The following is a 26,827-nucleotide window of genomic DNA, read 5'->3' as shown; positions in this document are numbered from 1 at the left end:
ACCAGCTGCTCACTTTAGCCTCTCCGGGGCGGACGGGGACTGCTGCTGCCCGGCGCGGAGGCGGTCGATGAAGGGCGGGCGGTCCCGCTCCGCGGCCGCGCTGCCAAGGCGGCAGTCCCAGCCTTCCCTGCCCGACACACAACGGGGCTGGGCGTGTGGGGAAGATGCGCACCGGCGCAAGCACTTTACTTCTCCCGGATAAACAAAAGCGAGAGGCGGGAGCTGGGAGTCCCTCTCACTCCCGCTCTTTCTTCGGAGGCGCGGAGAAACTGGATTTCACCTGGCAGAGCGCTCCCAGGGATAGAAACGCAGGTAGCCAAGGACGCAGTAAACTATTTTATTTCTCCCTAGATTTTCGCACAGGATTTCTCTTCTTGCGAGAGAAAGTCACCCCCTCCGCTTGGCGCGGCCACCGCTGCGGCGTCGCAATGAAAGCTGTTCTGAGCACACCGTGGAGCGCGGTGCTGCCGGCTGCGGCTGGGCTGACTGAACGACCCGCGGAAAACTTGGCCTCTTCCAAGGGCTCGCTTTCCCCTCCAGCAATAACTGCCTAGCCCCCTGCCCACGGCTATAAATAACTAAAATTCACTCCAGGCTGAAATAATTTTTAAATAGCCACAAAGAGATCAGGTGTAGCCTCCGAGTTAGTAAAGCGCCTATTTTATTTTCTCGTGATTCCTCTATAAACAAAGCCGCGGAAATGCTGTGAGAAAAAGAGATCGCTTTAGTTTGATCTGAATAGAGAAATCCAGCTTCGATATTTTCTTAAACACGTAAAACGCCGCAAAATCGAAAATAAATTTCCCGCTGGAGGCAGCTCGGTGTCCTTTGGGGAAAAGGGAGAGAAAGTAGCGTTTTCTCGCTATCGCGCGTAAATGATGCAGGGCGAGTAACAGAGAGGAGCGGCAGCATTTCGGCTATCCCGGCACCGCGCTACCGATACAGGCACGAACAAGAACACCCCGCATTAAAAAAAAAAAATACAAATATATATATACATATATATATATGTAAGAAGTAAGAAAAAATTGGGAAAAAATGAAAAAAGTGAGTTAACACAGGAAACCGAGACCTCTCCCAAGAGGTTGCCGATCCCTCTTCACACCTGGTGCAAGGACAGCCACCGGCCCGGCCCGGGAAACTTCGGCCACAGTTACTTGTGCCCCCCTCCCCAGCCGGGCGGAGCAGGGCGCGCCCTGCGCGGGCGCGGAGAGGCCACGGCCGTCCTCGCTCACCTCGGTTTTCCTCTGGCTACCTAGCCCGCCGCCGCGCCGCCTCCGCCGACTTTTGTCCTTCCTCCTGCCCCCTGCCCCCTCCGCGGACGGGGGCTGCACCGCCGCCGCTGCGCCCGTGCCCGCGGAGAGCCGCGGAGCCGCCCGCCCCGGCCCGGCCCGGCCCGGCCCGGCCCCGCGGCGGCGGGGAGCGCTCGGCGGAGCCGGCGTGACGTCAGGGCCCGGGGAGGCGGGCGGGGCGGGGCGGGGGCGCGGGAGGGCCGGGGAGGAGGGAGCCAGCGGCGGCTCCGCGGCCCCGCAGCCAGCGCAGGAGCCCGGCGCGGCCCCGCCGCCCCCGTCAGCCACAGGCAACAGCAGCGAGAGAGCGGGGCGGGCAGCGCAACCGGCCCCGGTGAGTGCGGGAGGCTCGGGGGGTACCGGCGGAACGGGCGCTGGGCTGCGAACCCGGCGGGTCCGGGCTCTGCGCACCCCGGAACGAGCAGCGGGACGGCGGGCCGGCCCGGGCAGGGTCCTGCAGGCTCGGGTGGCTGATGTCCTCCCGGGCGGCCGCGGCCCGTCCCGCAGCGCTGTGGGCGAGGGAAGCGGCGCTGCCCCCGCGCCGTTTGCCCGCCGTGCCGGTCCCTCTTCCCCGGCGGGGCGGGCGCCCAGGAAGCGGCCGCGCAGGCAGCGCCTTCCTGGCGCGGGGACGCGGAGCCGGGCGGGGGGCGGCAGCGGCGGCGGCGGCGCGGGCTCGGGCTGCCCGAGAGCGATGCGGGCGGGTCTGCCTAGCCGGCCGCGGGGTCTGACGCCAGCACCGCCAGCGAGAGAACGGCGGGCACGGCTGCCCCCGGGCACCGCGGAGGGGTAGGCCCCGCACGGAACCCCCCTTTCGTTTGAGAGCCAGCGGCCGCGGGCCTCTGGCAGAAAGCCTCCCGCCAAAATCACGGACCGCAGCATTTCGGGCGGTGAGATCCTTGCCAGGCCGCTCCAGTTTTTTGGGGATTGTGGATTTTTATTTTTTTTTTTCCCGGAAAGAACAGTGATAGATACCTATAAAGAAAAAATAATAATCTCGCTTTGCTGTCCGCGCCCCGCAGTTGCTCCGAGCAGGTTGCTGCTGAGAGGGCCCGGCCGCGGAGAAAGGCAAGGTCGCACGGCTGGTGCGTTTGCTGGGGCCGTGGGCGCGCAGAGGTGCGGAGGTATTTAAATCTGAGTACTCGGAGAAAGGGAAGTGGAAAAGCAAGTGGAGTTGCTTTCGTTTGTGTCGCCGGGCTGGAGACAATAGGAAAACGCTCCACTTGGCCCGATGCTGCGATGTGTCTGGCAACGAAAATTAAGAGGATAAGGAGAGGAGAAAGGGAAGGAGCAATACGGGTGAGGAAGGAATAATAATAATCCGTTCGAGAAAGGCACTTTTCTCCGAGGAGACCGGCATTTCAGTAGAGAGAAAAAACTTCCTCTCGGTGTCGGGGCGTGTGCGTGGGGGGAGCCGTGTGTCTCCACTCGTGAGATAAATCAGCCATAGAGGCAGGCCGCGGGGGAGGGCATTTGTCACGCAGGACTAATCTTGACGGAGACCGATCCCGAAATAAGGACCATCGGCGAAGAATTAAGGTTCCCTTAATCGCCTTCCCGATTAATTTAGGCACTGCTCGTGTGCTAGGCCCGGTTGCTGGAGGGAGCGGAGTTCCTCCCTGGCGTCGTTCATCTGGGAATATAAATCGCCATCTCACGACACGACCACGAGGAATCCCAACAATAGCACCTTCCCGCTTCCTTTCCCCCCTTTTCCTTTTTTTTTTTTTTTTTATTTTTCTTTTTATTATTTCCCCCCTTTCCTCCCCTTTTTCCACGGCCTTATCCTGCTTGCCCGGCGGAAGGTGGAAGGGCCGGAGCCTCGGGGCCCTTCTCGGTGGGCGCTGTGTCTGGCGCTGCTCATCCCAAACACGCCTCGGCTCCAGGCTGCCGGATTTCTAAGCACCAGCTAATAATGCGCCCGGTCCAGACATTAAAAAAGAAGCGAAGAAGAAGAAGAAAGATTACCGAACTGATGGTGACATGCAAATTTCCCTCGAAATTATCATAAGTAAACATTTGAAGCCTGGACTAATAAAATCCCATCTGTGTTACTTCATATCGAGTTAGTAGAGAGCTGTGATAATGAATTTTGTAATATCTCACGAACAGACATCTCAATCAGGCACTAATCCTGTGATTTTACTGCCCGACCTCTCAGATAGAGGGAGGCGGCGGTGGCGGCCGGGGAGCGCGGAGGCGCGGCCGCTGCCGCGCAACTTCCTCCGCGGTGGGGGAGCGGCTGCTGTACCCGCTGTCCTACGGCACCCCCGCCACCGGGGTCGGCCTGTCCCGCGGCTGAGCTCGGCAACGAGGTTAGGGGACTCTCCTACGCGTGCCCAAAGAACTAGAGGTGCAGGGAGGCCGGAGGGTTCGACGGGCCGGGAAGCAGCCACGGGTGTTTGCGCCCGTCCTGCGGTGTGACTTTGGTGGGACCTGAGGCTGAGGCAAGGAGAGGGGACACTGCGCGTATCGCTGGGGAAATGTGCGCGATCCAGCCCGCGTCGTTGCGACGTAGCTCCCAGGGAGGCCGTGCTTCGGGTTTTTGCGTGTATTTTTCAATCCCAAAGTAATTGTTTTAAAACCATTCGTCTTTTGCAGATAACGGGTAATGGAGTCCAACTGCCGCAAACTTGTCTCCGCCTGTGTCCAGCTAGGTAAGAGACACCGCGGCCCGCCGGCCCGGAGGCGCCGCTGCCGTGCGGAGCGCTGCGCGGGTGCGCAGCCAGGCGGGCCGGCCCCGGGGAAGCGGCGCCGCCTCCGCGAAGGGCTGCGCAGCGTCGGGCGCTGACACCCACCCGCCCAGCCAGTTACCTCTCCCCTGCGCCGCCCCGCCGCGTCCCCGTCCCCAGGCGTGCAGCCCGCCGCCGTCGAGTGTCTCTATTCCGAAGGCGGACATCTAAAGGGGGAGATAGGCCGGAGGGCCGCACGGAGCGGGCCGGCAGCACGGTGTCTGGGCCAGCACGGTGTCCGGGCCAGCACGGTGTGCGGGCGGCCGCCCCCAGCGCCAGTGACCCGCGGCGGTCTCTCCGCTCCGCGGGCGCGCTGCGGGGCGGCGGCGGCAGCGGCGGGTCGGGCCCGGCTGCGCGGCGCCAGGGCGCCCTCTGCTGTCCGCCCGCGGCGCGCCGGGCGCCGCCTGCGCCGGGAAGTGCGCGGCCGCGGGACGGGGAAGCGAAAGGGAAACGGGAAAAAGGAAAGGGGAAAGGCGGTGCGCGCACCCCCGCGGCTGCGGCTCCCGCTGCCAGAGCGCGTGTCCCCCAAAAAAGCATCGCTGTCAGCGCGCCGTTTAGACATCCGCAGCGTCGCCCTCGTATTTATTTTTATTTTCTATTTTTTGACACCACCCCCGCGCCCGTAAACAAGCCGCCAGCCCTCTCCTGCCCCCAGAGGTAGGCACCCCCACAGCGCTCCGTCTGCAGCAGAGAGAGCTCCTGTCCCTCTTCCCCTGCCCTTTTCAGGGGGTCTGACAGGCGAGCCCGAGGGGTGGTAAAGAAAAACAGCAATGCAAACATATTACAAAGAAGAAAACAAGCGCCCTGTATTTCGAGAGACTGTTTAATCCAAGATAAACGTAATTTTGTTTAAATAAAATACATTAACCTGAATTAATAATACAGGAAACTAGAGTGAATTAATAATGCACGTATTCCTGGTCTCGTGGTTAAACACTTCCTTGTAAGAGTACTGTATTAACCCTGTTTGGCCAAACAGCTCGCTATTTCTCAAATAACATCCAATGATTTCAGGAGAGGCCACGTCCCCTTCTCGAGTCCACCCGCCCCCGGGGACTTTAGGCAGGATTTACTAGCTGGACATCAAAACCCCTAGAAGAAGAAACGCTTAAGCTAAAGGAAGGTTAGCGAGCAAAATCCGGGGTAATTCCAAACGCCAAAGTATTACGAACCGATAATTTTTAATCCCGGAAACATACATGATATTAAATTGTGCACAAATAGGCTTTACCAGGGTCTGGCACTTTTTCCCTCGGCCAGTAATAAGTGTTAAATAATGTGGAAAGGAAGGGTGACATTGCTTTATATATGGTTTGCAAATAAGAAAGGCCTTTTTACCCTCCCCTGCCTTTTCTTCCCGATGAACAGGTGGTCTTAATCAAAGCCCTTAGCACGATCTAATGGGAAAGTGGGGACCTTTCTGATATAATAAATTTATGAGCCCTTCCAAGTCAGCTTTATTCGACTAAGTATTTATAAAAGTAATATCCACATATGCTCCCTGACACGGTAACTTTAACTTCCTCCGCCGAGAAACAAATGGTTATTTTCTTAAACATCAATTATGAACCTGGATTATTGTAGTACACGCAAAATTTCCTGCCTTGTTACCGTACCAGCCGGCCTGTTTTTTACTCGCCGGGCTGCAGGGGAAATTGCTATCTAAACACCTTTAATGCCATTAATTAAAACATACGTCCGAGTCCGAGAAGCAACGGCGGTGTTGCCTGACCATTAAAACGCTCCCATTTACGGGGAAGGGAAGCGCGACGACCTCGGATACGGATATACCCCTGCCGATATGGGAATATATTCCTGCAGATATGGGGATGAGCCCTGTGTGGTGCCTCAGTCCCTGCCTCTGTGCGACGGATAATGGCAAGTCCCGAGACGCCCTGAGCTGCTCGGGCGACTTGCTGTAAATCGTAGAAATCACGGGTGTTTTCTCGTGATACCGGAGGGATTTGCTGGGATCTTGGCTTTGATTTGCTTAAACCCGCGCGGTACTCGTTGATTTTTGTCTTACCTGACCGTAAGGACGTCATGCTTTTGGGATTTAGTTTGCAAAAAGTCTGATCCTTGGGGCGGGGAAGGAAGCAGGGGTGATTGGGGACCCCACTCTGTCACATTTCAGCTTGGGAAATTACGAGGGCGGTGAGGTAATTTCGCCAGATAGGCACCGTCGGTGGCCACGAGGAGAATGATCGCTAACTAGAACCACTGGCATTAACAGCAAAACATGCGACTGTTTTGTCAAATCGGTGGTTCTGCGAAAGGAGGAAACGAAATTCAGTAGGAGACCCTCCAAAAGTACACGGCATGCCGGCTTCCCGCGGGGAATGGGGCGCAGGGGGGGAGGGCTCTTCCAGAAGAAACGAGTCCGTGGCCATGCCGAGGAAAGGAAAATGGGAAAGTATGAAAATATTATTGCAGCCTAGAGTGTCAAACGCAGCCCGGCGGGTGTCAGATTTCTTCAGAGAGACAGGAAAATTGCTGCCAGGTGACCAGACCCACAAAATTAGGAAAACTTCAGCACATGCTTCGGCAGACCCACGGCACTTGTAAACGGTTGTCGGTGGTGGGTTTGTTTGAGTAATTTTTATGCAGGGTGAAAGGATGCTTAAGGTATTTGTGTGTACGTGTAAAAATATATATATAATCTATACGATTTGTTAGGTCTGTGAATTCTACTTAAGGAATCCTTCCCTGTAATCGATAATCTGGGTATTGCTGAAACAGCAGCTTCCAGCATAAAATGTTGAAATTACATTCCGTCTCGTATCACCATTCAGCATTCCAAATTGATTGTTTCAACGCTATCGGAAACAAAAAAAAAAGGAAATAATAAGGAAAAAAAAGGTCTGACTATTCCGTAGCTGAACATTCTTTTCAAAAACAAACCTTAAAAACCTAACGCTGATTCAGCTTTCCATTCAGACCGGCTGAAGACACTGCAGCGTGCAAAGCAAAGGTCGCCGGTGCCTTTTTTGAGCCGCGGGCCGAGGTGGGCGCGCAGGCTGTGCCCCCGCGGGAGGGAGCGAGGGCGGGGAGCTGAGGCGGAGCCGGAGCATCGCTGCGACCGCTGGGCCGCCAGGCAGAGCCGAGCGGCACCTTCCCCTCCGCACAGCGTGGCCAAATTAGTCCCGGGAATTGTGACCCGAGCCGTGGAGCCGGGATGTTCCCTGCCCGGGGCGCAAGCCCTTCGCTGGTACGCGGCCCCTCGGAAGGTGCGCGCCCCGTCCCGCACCCCCCGCCAAGCGCAAATTAGAAGTTATTTATTGCGCTTCGCTTATAGAATTTTCCCCCTCCCCTGTTGGCCTCTGAGAATAATATATGCAGCAGTTGTTAGCCTCACTCCAGGGAAAACTAAATGTATAACGAAAGCTTTTTCGTGAGTAGGAATATACTAACGGAACAATCTGATGTCTTCTTAATCCTATGTAAAAAGCTCTGTAGTCTTCCTAATATTGACTGAATGGGTAATTAATGGCTCTTCATCGAGGAGAATACCCGGTAATCCGAGATAGGCGAAAGACAACAAGCCAAAGGTAAAAGACAACAGGACTAGTTGGAGGCTCTACATAAGAACCAATTTATCCATTTAGGGGAGTATTACGCCTGGAAACAAAGATCTCGTGAGGCGATAAAGGAAAAGTGGGAAAATAAATACCCGCAGTAGGTCTGGCCACCCTCCGGCATCCCCAGCAGAGCCGCTCAGCTCCCGGCCCTGCTCTCGTCGGCCCTCCCGCTTGCCGCGCCGGGGCGGGCACCGGGCATTCCAAATAAACTCAAAAAACAGCGTGGAAAAACTAAAATTAAAGAGAGAAAAAAAAAAAAAGACTCACAAAAAGCCCCAACAGATTAACCAACCCAACAAACAGGGAAAAAACCACACCAAAACTCCCATGAAATGAAAAAGGTGATGTGGAGCGGGGAGCATCTCCGATTCCCCATTTTTCGTAGGCGGCGGACGTCTCCCAGTCCATCTGGGCGCATTCCCGATGCGCCCTATAGCTCAGGGGGAAAAGGAAAGAGAACAGTTCCTAAAATAGTTTTGGGGTTTTCTTTGGTGATGGCAGCCGCACACAGAAGGCGCGCATAGTCGGTACGCGAGTGAGCTGGCGGGGGCGGCTGCGTGGCCAGGACCCGAACCCGAGAGGGGATGGGAACTTCCACCAGAAAAAAAAAAAAAAAAAAAAAAAAAAATTTAAAACACTTGACATTTTAATTGAAACCTTTACCGCTAATATATTACCTGGGTGACTACAATTAGGTTGTTTTTCGGTTGGCTGACAGCTTTTAAAATATTATTTCACTTGGGAAATAAAAGCTTCATCTCAGATTATAGGTGGGTATTTTTGGATTTACGTGATTTATGGTCACCATGACAACTAATGCTGTGTGGTAGCTCCCCTCCTGCCCGGGATGGGGGAGTTTTAATCAAAGGCACGTAAGGAAATGCCGACAGCCTCTCCCTCTGGGCTGCCGGGGCCCGGGCCACTGTTGTGCGCTCCTTTTCGGGGCGCTGGGACTGCTGCAGGATCTGTCACGCCTGTGGCTGTGGGACGCGGGGCTGGAGCTGGGGAAGGTGCGGTAGGGCGGTGCGGTGGCCGGGCCCTCCTCCTCCTCTCCCCGTTCTCCGGGGGAACGCTCCGGGAGCGGCCTGCCCCGCCGAATGTCCCGAGAGAGCGGGGCTGCGGCCGGCGGGCTCGGCGGGCACCGGCGCTCGCCCTGCCGGGGCATAAAACGCGTAACAAGCGCTCCGCACGCGGGAGGGACTTGTCGCTTCGAGTCGCGGCGGCAGAAGGGCAGAAGCCAGCACTGCCCCAAAATGACTGAAAATAAATTAATGCAAAAAAAAAAAAATAGGTGACGGGTGTCGTCCAAGACAGGGATGCATTGATGCATTGCCCCGTCTAAAAAGAAAAAAAGTGGGGGAGGAAGGCGGAGATACCTCCGTATCACCTCTCCCTCTGGCTCCCCCACCCCAGGGCTTTGCACACTTGTTTTCACCCCGACGTGGGGCTGCGGAGGGGCAGCGCCCCCTCCCAGGTGCCCCTCGCTGAGAGGCCAGGGCTGGGGCAGCGCCCTGCCCGCGATTTCGGCACGGCCCCGCCACGGGGAAAGGCCGGGGGGAGGTTCTAGGTGCGGGACCACAGAGGTAGCGAGAGGTTAAGAAGAAACTGGGATATGATTGGTAAACAAATTGTGCAGAATGGAGCTGGATTCATATTGACTTAGTTATAGGTCATCTGCTGCCGGTGCAAAGGGAGGAAATATTTACTTTACACATATACTTTATGATCTTGGGGGAATTAGAGGAAATTCAATAAGAAAACGGCTAGAATCATTTTAAACCCCCTATTTAAAAGACTTAAGCAAATTAGAGTCTTATCAGATTAAAATCCACTACAAATGTAAGAGCATTGTCTCCATCGAAACGCTGTGGGGTCTGAGGAAAGAGATTCTTTGCCAAATCTCAGGGATAAAAACACGTCATTTAAACACCAGATAATGAGCAGAATGTAAATTAATTTAACCTTCTTTACTAACAGGCTGCGAAAGTAATATGTATAATTTAGCGATAACTAAGATTGCGACGGATGATACGTTCCTCGAACGAGAATCAGCGACTGAGGAAGACCCTTGAGGGAGGTGGGGGTGGGGTGTGGCGGACGGGATGGGCACGGGACACAGAAAAGTTTGGGCGCTGGGATGTGGATGTGTAGGGCCACATCAACTGGAAGCTTTCGCTAGCTTTTCAATACCAGCCAGATAAATTGAAGATAGAGACGCAAACCTGCGTTTCCCGCTCCTGGGCTACTTCGGAATCCCCATCCCTAAGACGGCCACAGCTCCGCTGGGCCAGTGGTGGCTCTGCGGGCTCGGGGTCGGATTCCTCTGCCCCAGGAGGACCTGTCCAGCACGGCAGGGCGACCTGTCCCCGCCTTAGACGCGTGGAAAAGCCCCGCACCTCCTTCCTGCGAGACACGGCTCCACAGCAGCCTCATCCCGGCGCCACAAGCGCTCCCACGAGCGGGGACTGCGGGACAGGGTAGCCCGTCCCTCTACTGCCTCTGCCCGGGAGAGGGGTCCAATCCTGTCCCCAAACCTCGGAGAGGGGTTTGAGAAGTTTGTGTGCTGGCGTGCAGACCGGTGTGGGGCTTGGCCAAATTCTGTGAGCGGCTTGCGTGGGCTCGGGTTCGTGGGCTGCTCCGGGCGCCCCGGGGGGGCGGGATGGTCCCTCCGGGTCCACGCCGAGAGGGAGGAATGGTCCCGCGGATTACTGTGCAAGTAAGTGGTAAAACCGGGGTGAGAAAGCCTCCTTGGGGGCTCGCTTTTGGGAACCCGGTCGCAGGGAAGAGGCGGCAGTGGCGGAACCAAGGAAAGGATTTTCCCCCGTGTACCCCGCCTTTAGTGCGGGCAGAGGAAGGGCAGAAAGCCGGCGAGCGTGGGAACTAGAAGGGGTCAGGGTCCTCCGAGCGCGGTGTGAAGCTTTCCGTAGCTGTGTCGCAGAGGGGAGGTTGTTGTCGTTTGTGTTTAAATGTCGCTGTTACCGGCACAAGGTCTGCCGTCTAATCGGCCGCGCCCCCGTCCCGCTTATTTTCCACCCCCTCCATGAGGAGGGAATCGGGCTTTCCCCCACCCTCCTGCAGCGGCTCTGGCAGTGCCGAGCTCCCCGCTCCCAGCCCCGCAGCTCCGGCAGCGCGGCGAGGCGCGGAGCGGACGCGCTCGGAGCCGCTCGGGCGGGGTGCCCCGCGGGCCGGCGGCGGCGGGCGGGCTCTGGGGGCGCGGGCGGCCCGGCGGGGCACACCGGGCGGGGGTTTGCGGGTTTGCTGGGGGCCCGGGTGCGCCCGTCCCCGGGAGAGCGCGGGGGGCGGCGCGGGGCGCGCAGGGCGGGGCGCGGGCGGGGCGGGGCGGGCGGCGAAGGGGCGGGGCGGGGGCGTGGCGGGGCGTGGCGGGTGACGTGCGGCGCGGGGAAGGCCGCCGCCGGTTTAAGATGTCAGGCCAAGAGGGAAGCGGCTGAGCTGATGCGGTGCGGGGCCGGCCGCGGCGCGGGTCCATGCGCGGGCAGCGGAGAGGAGCGCCCCGCGGAGCGCCGCCGCGCCTCGCCGCCCCCGCCCCGCGGAGCCCCGCGGCGGGCCGGGGGCCGCCGGCCGGGGAGCTGCCGTGTCGCCGTGACGGCGCTTACAGGACCGGACTCGCCCGCTCTCCTGTCGCCGCCGCCTCGCCCCCCCGGGCGGCGGGGGCTTCGAGGCTCGCCGTGCCTCCCGGGCTCTAGTCGAACGTCGCTCGCCCCGGAGCGGTTCCCCGGCCGGCAGCCCTGACCCCCGGAGCCGCGGGGCTGCTCCGCGCCCGCGGAGGGGGCGCTGCGCGGACCCTCCTACACGTACCGACACCTACAGACACACGCACACCTTCTCCTATCGACCCCCCAGGCGCGCACGTAGACTTTGGCGTCCTTTTGCCGATGAACTGCATGAAGGACCCGTTAAGCCTGGAGCGCCTGGGAGCCGGGAATAAGCTGTGCTCCTCCTCACCTTCCTCCTCCTCCTCCTCTTCATCATCCTGCCATCACCACCAGCCCGCGCTGGCCATGGCGACGGCGCTGGCGCCGGGGCAGGCGCGTTCCTCCCTGGAGTCCGCCAAGCACCGGCTGGAGGTGCACACCATCTCCGACACCTCCAGCCCCGAGGCCGCAGGTAAGAGGGGGTGAGAGGCAGGGACCCCGGCCCGACGGGCGCCCCGCAGCCCTGTCCTGCTCCGGCCCGGCTGGCAGCCCCGCGGACTGCGATGCGCCGCCGCCCCTCCGCCCGGGAGCGCCCCGCACCCGAGCCGAGATGCGTTTCGTGATTTTTCGCGTGCGGTGTCTGTGTGACGGCGTAGAGGAGGATAATGACATGTGTGAGGATAGGCGAGTAGTATGTGTACTGATAGGCGAATTACATGGATACAGATCGGCGAATAACGTGGGATTTCATGGGCGAGTAATCCCGATGCAGACGGACAAATAGGGGTATATACGGACAAAGAATATTGTTACAGGCGGGCGAGTAACACCAGTGTAGGTAAGCTAATAAAACGAATTACGTGTATGCAGACGGGAGAATAACACGGATGCGCATAGGCAGAAAGCTTGCGTACGGAGAGGCGGCTCCGTGCCGCTGCCCGGCGGTGGCCGCTCCACCGGGAGGAGCCGCCCGTGGGTGCCCGGGACGCGGAGGAGCCGCAGCGGCGGGAGGCCGGCGCGGGTTAATCATTACAGCAGCGAGCGGCGTTCGGGGCAGTCTGCGGGCTCCAGCAGCGCTGGGGACACGCTTCTCCCCAGCCGCTGGAGAGGAGGCTGAGGAGGCTGAGGCGCCCTCGTTTTCCGCCTTGTTTTTTTTTGTTTCCCCCACTTACAGAAAAGGATAAGAGCCAACAGAGCAAGAATGAGGATGCGGGGCCCGAGGACCCCTCCAAGAAGAAGAGGCAGCGGCGGCAGCGGACTCACTTCACCAGCCAGCAGTTGCAGGAGCTGGAGGCCACCTTCCAGCGGAATCGCTACCCGGACATGTCCACCCGGGAGGAGATCGCCGTCTGGACCAACCTCACCGAGGCCAGGGTTAGGGTAAGTCCTGACACGGCACCCCGGCTCGGAGCAGCGCGGGTCAGGGTGGGCTGGGAATGGGAAGGAGGGCTGAAATATTTGCAGCTGCTTTCGATTTCGGCTTGTATGTAAACTCCAGAGCCTTTGCACAAAAGCAGGGCAGAGCAGGACATTTCTGTCAAAGTGAGACAGATTGGGATCTCTCTCTGTGTGTCTGAAATATGGTTTGCTGCACGTTTCGCCCTCACCGTGCAATGCGTCCCTCTCCTTTTGATCGAAACGCTAATAAAAACATTAGTCAAGAAAGCAACTTGGAACAGGCTGCAACCTGCGCTGTCTCTAATAAGAAAAAGATGTAAAATACACAAGAGCTTTTGCTTCACTCCGAGGCACTCCCAACGTGCCCTTCCTTGCATTTTCTATTTCTTTGGGTTTCACAATTCGACGAGCGTCTCTCTCCACCCTCTACCCCCCTCTGAGATTTATGGGACCATCGCGGCGCTGCAGAGATACCGCGGCCGGATCCTGCTCGCCTGCAAACACCGCGCTGGGGGGGAAAATGAAAAACGACAAACCCCAACACACACACGCACAAAAAGAAGCCCATAAACGGGCGAACCTTCAGATTTTCGGGAATCCCACACAAATCCTCTCCCCGAGGTGGCTTGAGGAAAGCGAAACGGTGAGAGCCGGGGGCGGCAGCGAGCGGGGCCGGCTCTCAGCCCCGGGCCGGCGGTGCTGGCGCCGGGGCAGCCCCGCGGCGGGAGCGGGGCCCGGCCGAGCCCGGTGTGTCCCGGAGCACGGAGCGCCGCCGCTCGCGGTGCGGCTGCCGCGGAGGTTTTTGTGTCGGTCCGCGCGGGGCCTCCAGACGGGCCCGTCCCCGCGGAGCACCCGGGCGGCCGCGCCCAGCTCCACCGGGGTGGGGGTTACCACAAACACCCCCGGGTGGGTTCAATACACACGGTAAGGCGGCTGCTGGCGGCTGCCCGGCGGGTCAGACACCCAGATGTGGATTGGGAAAGGGCACGCTTTTCCCATTGTCTGCGCGGGGAGGGTCCCTTAGATCTCATTTAGCACTTTGTTAAATGGTGATTTTCCCCCCCCCCCCCCCCCCTCTTCTTTTTCCCTTTTTTTCTTTTTCCCTTTTTTTCTTTTTCCAAAGAGCAATGAAACGTGTTTGTTTAGAAAGTGGTTTTCGGTTCTGGAAGCTTTCACGCTAGAGGAACTTGTAGTTTTAACAAACTGAAGCCAGGATTTATTAGTTGCTGGCTTCCCCCTGCTTTCTCGTACCATTGCCTTAAATATTCCGCGGGTTTCCAGGCGTTTTACTCCCACTTTTCCACTTTTGTATTTTTCCTGGGTGGCTTCAGTACAGAAAAAGCCAAGAGAGAAGGGAAGGGGGAAAAAAAACCCAAAAGAGAAATGAAGGGGTGGGGGCAGGAGAAAAGGGAGAGAATAAGAAGGAAGCGTTGGCCTCTGTGGAGCAAATTAGAGCATCACAAATTATGTGGAGGGCTGCGGGGGGGGTAGTGGGGGGGCCGTGGTGAGGGTGGAATTGTGCGGCCACGAATCTGCCTTGCTAAAGCCAAGCGGCCCCGAGGATGCTCGGCTGTCCCGGCAGCGCACCCTGGCCCAGAGCAGGGCTCCACAGAGGAGGAGATGAACCTATACATATATATTCGTACAAATTTTATATATAAAAACTATACGGACAGGCTCGGCTGTTGCCCCCGAGAACCTGCAAAGGGCTGCAGTGGTGGTGGCTCCTGACTAACTCGCATCTCCCTCCCTCCCTCTCCCCCCGTTCCCAAAGGTTTGGTTCAAGAACCGCAGAGCCAAATGGAGAAAGAGAGAAAGGAACCAGCAAGCCGAGCTTTGCAAAAACGGCTTCGGCCCGCAGTTTAATGGCCTCATGCAGCCCTACGATGACATGTACCCCGGCTACTCGTACAACAACTGGGCAGCCAAGGGCCTCACCTCCGCTTCCCTCTCCACCAAAAGCTTTCCTTTTTTCAACTCCATGAATGTCAACCCTCTGTCTTCTCAGAGCATGTTCTCCCCTCCAAACTCCATATCCTCCATGAGTATGTCTTCAAGCATGGTACCTTCTGCAGTCACCGGGGTGCCCGGCTCCAGCCTCAACAGCCTGAATAACTTGAACAACTTGAGCAATCCCTCCCTGAATTCTGCAGTGCCAACGCCAGCCTGTCCTTATGCTCCTCCAACACCTCCGTATGTTTATAGGGACACATGTAACTCGAGCTTGGCGAGTCTGAGACTTAAAGCCAAGCAGCACTCCAGTTTTGGCTATGCCAGTGTGCAGAACCCCGCTTCCAACCTGAGCGCCTGCCAGTACGCGGTGGACAGACCCGTGTGAAACATCCAAGTAGGAAACTGCCTGGGAATCCCTCCCCATTTCCCGCAGAGACTGAGAATTTCACGAGAAAGTAATGGGCACTAGAGAGAAAGAGAAAGGAGGAAAAATCAGAGGCAGAGAGGAAGAGAGAGAGAAAGAGAGAGAGAGAGGAGGAAAAAAAAAAGAGGAAACCACTGAAATAAGATAGTTCCTTTGTTTTCAAAGGACCTCCTACAGATTCGGAGATCTTTCTTTCACTAAGAGTATTTCAACAGTTACAAGGACATATATATATATATATATATATGGACAAATGTTTGACTGGATATGATATGACATTTTAATGTTACTATAAGCTTGTTATTTTTTAAGTTTAGCATTGTTAACATAAAAATGACTGAAAGGATGTATATATATCGAAATGTCAAATTAATTTTATAAAAGCAGTTGTTAGTAATATCACAACAGTGTTTTTAAAAGGTTAGGCTTTAAAATAAAGCATGTTACACAGAAGCGATTAGGATTCTTTCGCTTGCGAGCAAGGGAATGTATATACTAAATGCGACACTGTATGTTTCTAACATATAATTATTAAAAAAAATTGTGTGAATATCAGTTTTAGAATAGTACCTCTGGTGGATGCAATGATGTTTCTGATATTGCAATGTAAAACATGCCCTGTGTATAACATTTCGTACAATATTATTGTTTTACTTTTCAGCAAACATGAAAAAAATGTGTTTTATTTCATGGGAGTAAAATATACAGCATACAGTTCTGTCTGGATTTTTTTATTTACTGAGCCAAGCTGCGCAGTAGCAACCAGTCTGCAATGATTGACTGATAGCTGACACTGGATCTCGTTCTCTGGCAACGCGGGGTAGTACTTTTACAATGCAAATAAATGCTGGCGCTTTTTTTTTTTTTCCCGCGTTAAAAAAAAAAAATCTCGCTCTAACGTTGCATACTAGAGAAACATGGGACGTGTACCCCTTGGGTCCTTTCATTTCCCCGCACAGCCCCGAGAAAATGCATTATTTGACATCGCTGGACTCGAGAATTACCTGCCACAAAGCCGCTGTATCTCGAGCCTAAATTTGTCCTGCTGTGAAAGAAGCTTTTATTACATTAAAGAAAAGGGAGTGGGGGAGAAAAACATTTTAAAAGCCAGCTTGCAAACAAACTGCTCCCGTTCAAAATAATCTGTCCCCTTTGCCGCCCCCTGCGCTCACCTTCTCTCCCTTCAGCGGGCAGATCCTTCATGTAATATTACATTTCTATTTCCAAATCCCCCTTTCAGACATGAAGAGAAACAAAGAGCAGCCCAAATAACCGCAACCCCGTGGAGCGCGGGGGGTGAGAGGTTAGCCCGAGTTTCCTGCGACTTCGTGCTGCAACACGTCGTTGAAGGGAAAGGTCGTGCTCTCGTGTGTTTTGTTTTAAATAATATTGACCCATTCATTCTCAACCTGCTTGTTCGTGAAATTATACAGGATTATAACTTTGCCATCGCCAGACAATTGAAACAAATCAAGATGAATTGCTGCTCGGCCCTCCCATCGGCTCACACCCCGGGCGGGCGAGGAGGGGCTGCCGAGAGGGTGGGCAGCCGCAGGATCCGGAGGGAATATCGAGACGCGAAGAAATTCCGCAGGCGCGTAAACTGGCGAGGGGCGCAGGGGACGGCAGGGAGGAAACTACGCGGTGAGAGCGAGCGTGATCCTGGAGCGGCCTTTGCGCGCTCGCTGCGCGCCTTTGTGAGGTCGGGAGGAGCGGCCGAGGCAGCCCGGGGACGGGCGGGCACGGCCGAGGGCTCCTTCCCCCAGCGCCTGGACGGGAAGGAGAACAGAGGGAGAGGGGAGAGGTCAGCGCCCTGCGCTTTCCCACGAGGAAAATGCTTTCCCCACACGAAATCAGGGTATCGTCCCGTGGGTCTGTTTGCAGCGTGGGCAAACCCCAGCCTCCACTTTTTTCCCCATCATTTTTATATTTTCTTTTAACACCCCTTAATTTTATTTTCTTTACCGCCTTTTTTTCTTCCTCGTCACATTTTTTATTAGATTCTTTCTTCTCTGTCTTATTTTGTTGTAAGGTTGGGGGCTTTAAAATTATTTTAATATTTTACGCGACTTTCTATTTTCTTTTCCTCTGTGTGCTCTTGCCAGGGGGTCGGTGGAGAGAAAGAACCTCGGTGCTCGGGACGGGGGGGAGGCGGGAGGCCCCCCCTGCCTGCCCGGCCTCGCCGCCTCCCCGACCCAGCGCCGCTCCCCTCGGTTTTTCCGCACCGTGTCAACACCTCACCCGGGTGAGTGCCAGGGGCTGCCAAAAATGTCCCCGTCCTCCTCCTTCTCTTCCTCTTCCTCACCGGGCTGCGGGAGAAAGGTCCGAGGGTGCCGGCGGCGCAGGGCTGGCAGCCCGGGAGCCCCCTCGGGGATCGGGGGAGCCGGAGAAACGAGAGAGCTCTTCTGCCCAAAGCCTCCCGGCGGGACAGGCTTGGAAACCAGCGAGCGGATCGCTGCGGGTATCGGCACGGTATTTTACACGCTTTTTTCGGCTCTCGTTTCTTCTCGGTGGCTTTGGTTATTTATAGTCCTCTTTTATAAATATAAACATAAACATATGTATCTATAAAATATCGGTATATACATGTGTAGAATCTGTGTGTGCGTGGAGAAATATTAGATATATAGCACATAGTATACACATGCACATTTAGAAGAATAATATATACCGATTTCGGACCAAAAAAAAAAAAAATTGGATCAGAGTTTTTCGCTCTACTGTGTAATGGCTCAAACGATGAAAAATCAACGTGACCGCTCAGAGAGGACATAAATCACTCCGAGAGTAGTCTGAATTTCTTTCTCCCCCTAGCTGAAGCCTTGAGGGTCATCATTTTTCTGCGCCACTTGACCAAAGATATAATGTTTTGATTAGGTCGTAAATCAAAATCTTGGGTCGTGGTGGGGTTTCTTTTCTTTTATTTTTTTTTTCCGGGGGCTTTCCTTCTCCTTATCGGCGGTGGCAGCGTGAACCTGGAACAATGGAGGCCGCCAAGAGGGGGAGAAAAAGCCACAACGAAATGGGGAATTTGCGAAATACCTATTTGCAGAGGCGGGGGGGAGAGTGGTTAGACGAGGGGTTCACGCCCCCTCGCAGCCCCCTCGCCCCTCGGAAAGGCCGATTCAGGCCGCCTGCTGCGCACCCCCCGCGCCGGGCGTGCGAGCGGGCAGCGCCGTCTGCCTCCCAATCCACATCGCAATCCACATCCCAATCCACAGTCCCGCTGGCCCCCGCAGCCCCCACAGCCCCCGAGCGGAGCTGCGGCCGCGGAGCCGGAGCGCGCCCCTTTAGCCGGGACCGGGGCTTCTCGGCTCCCTCTCCCCGCCGGCGCCCCGGGGCCGCGGCCCAGCCCGGCTCCGTTCTTTTGTTTTCGGACGGTGTCTCCCGCACTTTGAACCCCGGCGGCGTGCCCGAGTCCCCGGCCGTCACAGGGGAGTGCCTCGCCCCGCAAAGGTCAAAATGACGCGCAGATATGGATGTATCTCCTTTTGGGTATTGTCTGTGCTTCCCCTTCTCCTCTCCTTGCTTTGTTTTTCGTACGTGCGCGCTCATCCGCGTGTACTTTCCCAAACCAGCGAGATACCGATCTTTACATACCTGTACAGTTGAAACAACTGTACCTATAAAATAAAAGAATTTTTTTTTTCCTCTTAGACATTCATTAGCATTTTTGGAGGGAAACAACTTCCTTTGAAAAATAGCTGACATCTGAGCCCGGGGAAGAGTTTGTTGTTTGGGGGGTTTTTTCTTCAATAAAGCCGCGTTTCGGGGGCATTTTTTTTTTTTTTTTTATTTCAATAATGCTCGGTTTTGGAGCGGAGGCGACGGTATTTGCAGGTTTTCAGCCCGCCTTCCCCCGCCGCCGCGGACGGGGCTGCGGGGGGGGTCTCACATGGCGGCTTAAGACAAGGAGGGAGGACAGGGGACCGGCTCACGGCACTGGCGCTAACACGCTTCTTCGGGACGTATAATTTACCTTGCTAAATGTCTGCTTTGGTACGCGTATTACATGTGTAGGTCTGGATATTAGGCATCCGATAGAGCGGAACAGTCAATAATCCAGAAACTTGGAAGGATTTACACCTTCAGAGCTCCATACAATGCCGGACTAATTGATTGCTAAATCTGAAGTTTTTTAAATGCAAACCCATTTTGGAATTAATTTCTCCGGCCTCCTGCAACTACTTCTAAGAGAGGAAGAGAGGAGAAATAAAATAAACTCTAACGTGCAAATTTTAAGCTGTAAGGGAATATTTTTTTTGTTTGGGGTGTTGTTGTTGTTTTTCGTGCGTTTGTTTTGTTTTGTTGGGGGTTTTTAATGAAAAAAAGAAAGGCATTTGAAGCCGCTTTTCGAGACTTCGGCCCCACTTGTGCCAGGCAGAGCCGCGGGACGGGAGCGGGCAGAACGGAGCCGGCGCTCCGCGCCCCTGCGCAGGGAGCCAGCTCTCTGGCCGCGCTCGACGAACGTCCCTCTGGTGGATCCGCGATTTCGGGGATGGCGGTGGCTTCTTTGGTCGCTTTCTCCCTTGCGGCTGTGACCACCCCGGCCCGCCCTGAAGCGCAGGGGACAGCGGGGGTCGCTCCCCCCGCCGCGGAGCCAGGCGGGGCAGGGCAAACGCTGCCGCAGCCCCGGAGGGACCCGAGCCCAGCCTGCCCTCTCGTGGGGCGGGCTGTGACGGCGCGGGGGCCACCGGCCCGACCCCGGCCCCGCCACCTCGCAGGGTCGCCACCAGCCCGTGCCCGGCAGCTCCGGCGGTGGCAGCGAGCGAGCGGGGCCTCAGGGTCGGCAGCCCCACGGGAGGGAGGCAGCGTCACCCAGGTGGGGACAGGTCCCGCGGCACCGCTTCGGCGAGAGCCGGGGCCAGACCCACGCGGGGAGGGCGCGGCTCGGCAGGCCCTGCGCGGCCGCGACTCCACAGTGGTGAATCCCTGGGAGTTCGGGGCGAGAGGCGCAACTCGCGGGGCTGGGCTCCCATCGGGAGCGGGGTATGGACGCGGCTGATGGACAACCCAATACCAGGAGAAAAAAGAAAAAAAGGTATTGAGAAAAAAAAAAAAAGCCACAAACTGCCCCGTAGCCCACCCGGAGCAGAAGGCCGCGAGTGCCTCGCTCCGGCAGTGACGAAGAGCTGAGCACCCTTTGGAGGCAGCCGCCTGCCCGGCACGGCGCTGAGGAAGGAGCCGTGTGAGCCCTGTGCGTGACCCTGTGTGTGCGCAAGTGTGCAAAGAGTGTGCGAGTGTGTGTGAGAGACCCGGCCCCGGCCCAGCGCGGCTCCCCACCAAGCCGGGATGCAGCGGGGAAGCGTCTCAGGTTCACTCCCGCGCACACACGCACACATACACATGTAACACACACAGGCGTACCTATTGCGCACACGTGGGTATTTTACACACCGACACACAGACACATGTGCGCACACACACACAGAGCGCTGTGCGGGCCGCAAATGAGAGGGATGCTCCAGAGGCTTTGGCAGGGACTGGCCACGCACAGATCCCGCCGGTGAAACCCACGCCTGATCGGAATGGCGGGGCGTGATCGCCTTTCAGTCTCTCCTGCTGTTTGACCTTTTGTTGAGGTTTTCCCCCGCAAATCCAGGGGCTGAGGGGCCGTGGTGAGACCGATGGCCGCAGCCCCTTCCTCGGCCGCGGGCTTGCGCTCAGCCCGGCCCGCGTTGAACATTAACCGGCTGGAGCGGCCCCGCAGTGCAACAGGCTATGTATAAAAATGAATCATCTCCCAGGTTGTAGTAAAACGTCCTGTAAAGTCCACCTATAAATCCTGGTATGCACTTAGTGCTCTCGGCTTCACGTCTTACCGTTGCTACCCAGTATTTGCCATTCCCTCCTCTCCCCCCTTTTCTCTCCCCCTAAATCCCGCTGGCTGGCTGCGGTCCTAACTCTGGGTCCGCATGCCCTGGACGCAGTGTCACCTCCCCGTGAGGAGAGTGAAGCCCCACAGGGAACCACGGAGGGTCGCCACTGTCGGGGCGCTGGGGCCGCCTCTCTCCCTCCAAACTACAGCGAGGAGAAACAGAAGCTGGACAGGCCCGGCCCCCAACCCTCCAGGGCGGCAGGAGCCCCCATCCCCCGGGGCCAGCCAAGGTGGGGCGGCTCGCAGCTGTCCCTGCTGCTCCCGCCCTTCCAGGGGTCTGTGTCTCTGCGCCTGTGATAAGAAGAGCTACTCATACATTGCAGCAAGGCTCTATAAAACTCCCCCCTGCAAATTCGTTACGTATTTTTTCTCGGGATTAAAGGGAAAAGAGGAAGACTATCTAATCTGATTGGAGCACAGGACTGCATAGCCTCGGTGGGCAGACGTGGGCAAGGATCAACGGGAGTGTAGCCATCAGGGCAGCAGCCCACAGCTCAAATCCACAACTGGGATTTATGCAATTGGAAAGGAACCCGAGGAACAAGCGCCCTGGCCTGCTGGGTGTGTATATGGAGAAGTGGCAGCGCTCGGGAAAACACGAGGGTGGAGCCGAGCTCATCACTTGATGTGTATATTTAGTGTGGTGGTAGTCCCGCTGCCTCACGGGGGACTACTTCCACGCTGAAAGTTATTCACATGCCTGAGTGATTTGCTGGATTGTGGCCATATGTAAAGCAATAAATATAAGTGGCTACTTCTGTGCAAGTAAGAGATCCAGAGGTCTCACAAGTAATTTTCCAGCAGATCCAGACCTCACAGTTTTAAGATAAAAGTGAAGAGAACTCCTTTGTTTCATTCAATTAAAAAAAACAACCCCACCAACAATTAAGGTCACTGGGACAATAAAAGCATAAAGGAGTATAAAGCCTTTCCTTTATGTAAAAGCATAAAGGAGTATAAAGCCTTTCCTTTATGTAAAACCTTGATAGGCACTTTCAAGACTGCATTATCTGGAGAGGAGCAGGAATCTACAAGCCTGTGCCGATGCAGTTTTCAGCCTTTCGAGCCACAAACTCTTGCATCTGCTTTGGTGGATGCAGAACTAAGGAGTGAAGGAATTTCTTGCCCGGCTGGGGGACGACGTGTTGGTGTGAGTGGGTGCCAGCCCGTTTGGTGCTCTTTGAAGTCAGCAGAGTCTGAGCTGGCAGTGCTCTGTGCAAGGGCAGTTCCCAGGCAAGCAGAAACTCTCCCTATGAGGTTTGGGGTGGTTGAATTCCCATGATTTCTCCAGGGAAGGTCATGCGTGCTTCCCACCCTTCAGCTGGGATGGGAAGAGCAGTGGAGACCGAGGTGGCTTTTCTGCCCTCTTTCTTCTATATGCAGAGCCAAAGTCTCTGGCATTTCTCAAAAAAAATTTTTTTTTTCAAGCAAAGCAATACAGAGTTTGAGCAAAATAATAGCATCCAGCTTTTGGCAATGGTGCCTATAAATTCATGGCTTTAGCCTGGACTCTCTCATGGCCAGACTGTAAATTTTCACGTTCTAACTCCCTGTGACAAATCTCTAGCCCCAGTCATTGTTATTTCCTTCAGCTTTCCCATCCTTCTGGCAAAAACCTCCAACTCTGGCATTCTTTTCCCAAAACAGAAATTCCTACCACAAGGCCCGCCACTCTGAGATCATTTTTAATAACGTTTGGAAAATGAAAATAAGATACATAAAATATATGAATGCAAGAAACATCAAATGAAAACTTGGAAAGGGTTTCAAGTAGTATTACAAATAGGAAATAGCTTTCCAGAGATAAAAATACTCCATGTGTTTTGTTAACACCAACAGGCAGTTGGGCTTTATTCTCATGGTTTATTTGGAAGTTAAGGGACACCTTTGTCCTACTTGATGTACTTGTAGCTGTTGGCTGAGCCAGGAGGTCAGAGACTTCAGCTTGTAATCAGTGGGTGACCGGCAACATCCTTGACAAATAATGTTGGCGTGACACGATCAGGGCGACAGCCATTCTCACATGTCAACAGCTGTAGCTCAGTAAGTAAAGGACTTGGGGAGGGATGTTTCATAGCACAGGTCAGTTTTTTAGTCCTGGACCATGCACCTGAGATGCTGTTTAAAACCTCACCCTCTGATACAAAGCAGAAACATTGGCTCCTACTGACAGGGTGGTTTTGTTTTATTTTGGTTTGGGTTTTTTTTTTCAAAACAGAAAGGGATATTAATTACATGAAAGAGGGGTCTCATTGCTCATTAAATGACAGTTGTAGGTTCTCAGGAACTTAGGGGGTTTTTCCTTTGAATTATCTAGGGCACAGGACATGTTGCATTTTTCTGTCTTCTGAACAGAAAGGCTTCTGAAACTGGAGCACAGCTCTAACAATTCTTTCCAGGACAATGGAGTACTTAATTCTTGTGATGGCCAGGCACTGCTATTTGAGACCACTCAAATTCCCTCTGGTAGAGCTGGCAGCTCTGGGGACATAAATAACATAGCTTGGAGGCCCAAGCAAGCATTGTTTGCATGAAAATATTATGGACCTACAGTGGCCAGTGTAGTGTTCTCCTCCTTGTGCTGGAAGGAGCTGAGATGCGCTTGTTGATCGAATACATGGGTCATGTATGCATATACATAAATCCCACTGGCTTCTGATGGCATTTGAACAGGATGAGAACTACTTGACTCATACTGGAAGACAGCAGGAATGGAGCATGTGCCCACAGAACATGCTGAATCAGGACCAGGCTCCAAGGCTGGAGAGGAAGGACTGGGAACAGGTTCCCTTTTTGTGGCCTTAGACAGACTCATTTAATCTTGCATGGCTGGGTAAGGAGAATATAGCTGGAGGTTCTACAGTGCCTAGAATAAAAAAATTCCTTTAATCTTATGGGAAGATTACTTAATCTCTGGCCAGAGAAATCAATCAGCTGTTTGGAACCAGAATATGTCTCATGTTTAGGGAAATAAATGAATTAAAAATGCAGAAAACCCTCTAAAGGAACTCTGTGAAGGCTTTTCATGGGGGAAGGAAGAGACCATCCTGCCCAGGCTATGAAGACCATGCTGCTCAGGCTATGAAGACCATGCTGACCCTGTATGGAGGTTGCAGACATGAGCAGACACTATGCAGATGCATGTTAGAAACACGTTGCATTAGAAGCTGCAGAGTGCTTCCCTTACTTCTCTCTTCTGTCTGGAGAAATGAAGCCAAAGAATGAATAAGAAGAAAAGATGAAACAGCTTGAGTAGAAGAAAAGAGGTTTTCTGGTATTTCTGGTTCCTGTGGGAGATTTTCTGGTATTTCTGGTTCCTGTGAGATGTCCTGTGCAGTGACTGTCACAAGAAGAAACCTCAATTGAATACAATGCCACCGAAACCAATGTGCTGTCATTAAGACAAATCTGTATGCTCTCTAGATCAGCTCAGGGGTGGTAAGTTACAAGAGTGATAATTCTGAATCTAATTCATTGGTGATGTAACCCAGGCAATTTTGTTTTACTGATTTATTTTAGTGGCACATTTTCACTTTCTTAAGAGAAATCTAATTGAAATAAGCCTGCAGAAGGAAAACGGGACAGCTAAATTGGTAGTCTAAACGTAGATTCTATAAAGGTAATGAAGATACTCAGAATTTATTCTTTGTTATTCTTCATGGTCTCTGATAAATTTCATTGCAAAATTTAGTTTACATGTATATACCAGCAGAGTGTGTGAAGTGTTGTGGGCAGAATGCCCATCCTGATTACCCCAGAGGATTAGGAACGTCAGGCTGTTACAAAGGAAAAAACAGAGCCTAGAACAAGCCTCAAGAAATAATGCAGTCCTGTCCTGCCATTTTTTTCAGCTGCAGGGTGCTTGAGAAGGTGCCTGCTCAAGGATTTGTTCTCAGTGCAGAGGTCTCCCAGAGGTACAAAGAAAAGCTCCCACTGTCCATTAGGAGATGCGCGATCTGAGGCTAGAAACATGGACTTCAGCCAAATGAGTGAAAAGTATAAAATCGCAAAGAGCAGTTCTTGATATCTTGGCAAGAAACCCAAGACAGTATTTGACACTCATCTACACACGATGCTACAGCCCTGCACTGCTCAACTGCTAAAGGCACGACATCAGACATGCAATCCTGGCTCCGTGGCCTCTGTGATTAAACTGCTGCCATGCAATCTGGCATAGTAACTGGTGTTGGACACTCGGTACCCCCAGGGGCTCTTGCTGTTTTAGACTGTTGCCAAGAGTTGCTGTTGACTGGAGGCACAGTAGTGAACCCTCTTTCAGCTGCTTCCCACTCTCCCATATTCCCCTGTGAAGTGTTTATGGATGGGACATCTCCATCTTCTGGAAATGAACTCTTCTTACCAACTCCCTCTGTAAGCAAGCAGTAAAACCCCAAGGGACGTGGTGGCTGAGTTAGGTTTGAGGCCCCAGTACCAAGAGGGTGAAACAATTGCTGGATACTATGGGAGTGTAGAATGACTCTATCTCTTGCCTTTAGCAAAGAGGGTCAGAGAGACACACCCTGTCTCCTGGATCCTTCTACACAGAGGGCCCTTGGCCATGGTGTTACTGGCCTGTCCTAAAACTTGGCAGGTTCTGAAGCTGAGCCTAGCAAACTAGGTTGCAAATAGGCTGCATAAATGCTGAACTCAGTGAAATGCAGGACATCAGCACTAGTTCATGTTTCAGACACACGGACAAGATGGTGTTTAAACTGAAGGATCTGGGATGCTTCAAGACCTTCAGATCCAAGTGCATATTCTGGTCATCTAGACTGGTGTAACGCTTTAAGCAGTCAAAAATATGTTGAATAAGCCTATGTATTCAACTACAGGAAGGAAACCAGGCATGCAAGCAAGCTTAGAGGGAATTACAGTGTGTTCTCATCAGGTCCTTGGTGTGTGCCAAAAGAGATGGGCACCTGGAAGGTCCGGTGTAGTTCATGTGCCATGCAGATGTTCTTTTTCAGCTACCCTTTGAGCAACAATTGCCTAACTAGAGCAACAATTGTCTCCCATGTGGTGTAAAGATAAAAGTGCATTGGTGTTTGTGAAATGCTCAGTTAACTTGGTAAGAGCATTTCAGCATATGGCCGACAAATTAAATCCCTAATTTCTATCTACTTCTACTTCCTTTGCATAATGCACACTTTATTTTTTGTGGATTTTTTAAAAGTTATTTTTAATTTTAGTTTTTGTTGTTGTTGTTGTTGTTATTGGGTTTTTAAAGCATGAGATTAGTGTTCCAACTCCATATCTTTTATTCTGGTGAAAAACGTAATCTTCATAAAATTATCTGGAGACAAAGCAGCTTGTTTGCCTATAGACTGGAAATTGGCCACCTTCACTAAGGAACCACAAAAGGTTTCAATCAAAAAGACAGGCATAGCTACAGGAAAAACTGACACAGAATGAAGCAGCCACCTCACTGCAACATCATTAAGGAAAGACTCTAATAGGCTGGGACAGATTTATATAATTAGTACAACTAGCTCATTATCTGAGACAAGGCATCTACAGCATGTCTCTCTGTGAAATTGTAGACGAGTGTGAGCTGATTACATTACATGTAAGTAGTGGGGCGAAGCAGCACATTTGGTCCAAATAGATGTAAAAAGAGTACCTAATAGTTTAGGTACTGTGGCATGAGTGATTTATACCTCCCTGCTTTGTCAAACCAAGTTGACCAAGTCAGACCTTTTCATTTAGTCTTCCCAAGGAAAAGTGCAAAGCATTTTAGGGGCTCATCTCCAGAAAAAGTGCCACAGTGGTAGAGATGCCAACTTTTCATTTTCCCAGTGGGTGGTCTGCTGCAAAATTCCCAAAAGGCAAAGGATCTAGAGCTAGACAGGGCCTCTCTTAAGCTAAAGTGTTTAAGAGATTTTTTATGTGTAATTTAAGATGTTTGCTGAGAAACAGAAACTCTGA

The 26,827-nt window shown here is 53.9% G+C and overlaps 2 protein-coding genes across 3 annotated transcripts in view; one reads left to right on the top strand and one right to left on the bottom strand.

The window, feature by feature from the left end:
* Positions 1 to 3,897: 3,897 nt before the first annotated feature.
* PITX2 (paired like homeodomain 2) lies at positions 3,898 to 14,985 on the top strand. 2 transcript variants are annotated; one of them, XM_054295644.1, is made up of 4 exons: positions 3,898 to 3,943; positions 11,458 to 11,721; positions 12,424 to 12,629; positions 14,422 to 14,985. In XM_054295644.1, exons 1-4 carry the CDS (start codon positions 3,898 to 3,900, stop codon positions 14,983 to 14,985), a joined length of 1,080 nt encoding a protein of 359 aa, XP_054151619.1. The 2 variants fall into 2 exon arrangements, with proteins under 2 accessions (XP_054151619.1, XP_054151620.1); XM_054295645.1 differs by lacking the exon at positions 11,458 to 11,721.
* A 3,836-nt stretch (positions 14,986 to 18,821) lies between these two features.
* Positions 18,822 to 26,827, bottom strand: part of ENPEP (glutamyl aminopeptidase) — a 63,882-nt gene continuing 55,876 nt past the window's right edge. Inside the window, exons 21-25 of the mRNA XM_054295423.1 lie at positions 23,454 to 23,597; positions 20,520 to 20,743; positions 20,111 to 20,231; positions 19,396 to 20,025; positions 18,822 to 18,926 (exon numbers count right to left, since the gene is read on the bottom strand). Coding sequence (XP_054151398.1) covers positions 18,822 to 18,926; positions 19,396 to 20,025; positions 20,111 to 20,231; positions 20,520 to 20,743; positions 23,454 to 23,597 — 1,224 coding nt within the window. The remainder of the gene's footprint in view (positions 18,927 to 19,395; positions 20,026 to 20,110; positions 20,232 to 20,519; positions 20,744 to 23,453; positions 23,598 to 26,827) is intronic.

The sequence above is a fragment of the Melozone crissalis genome, unplaced genomic scaffold (assembly GCF_028551555.1).
Source record: "Melozone crissalis strain CALT ecotype California unplaced genomic scaffold, PUWL_Pcris_2 ptg000006l_1, whole genome shotgun sequence".
Lineage (NCBI taxonomy): Eukaryota > Metazoa > Chordata > Aves > Passeriformes > Passerellidae > Melozone > Melozone crissalis.
Note: the sequence above shows the minus strand (reverse complement) of the source record. Positions and strands in the feature narration are given on the sequence as shown.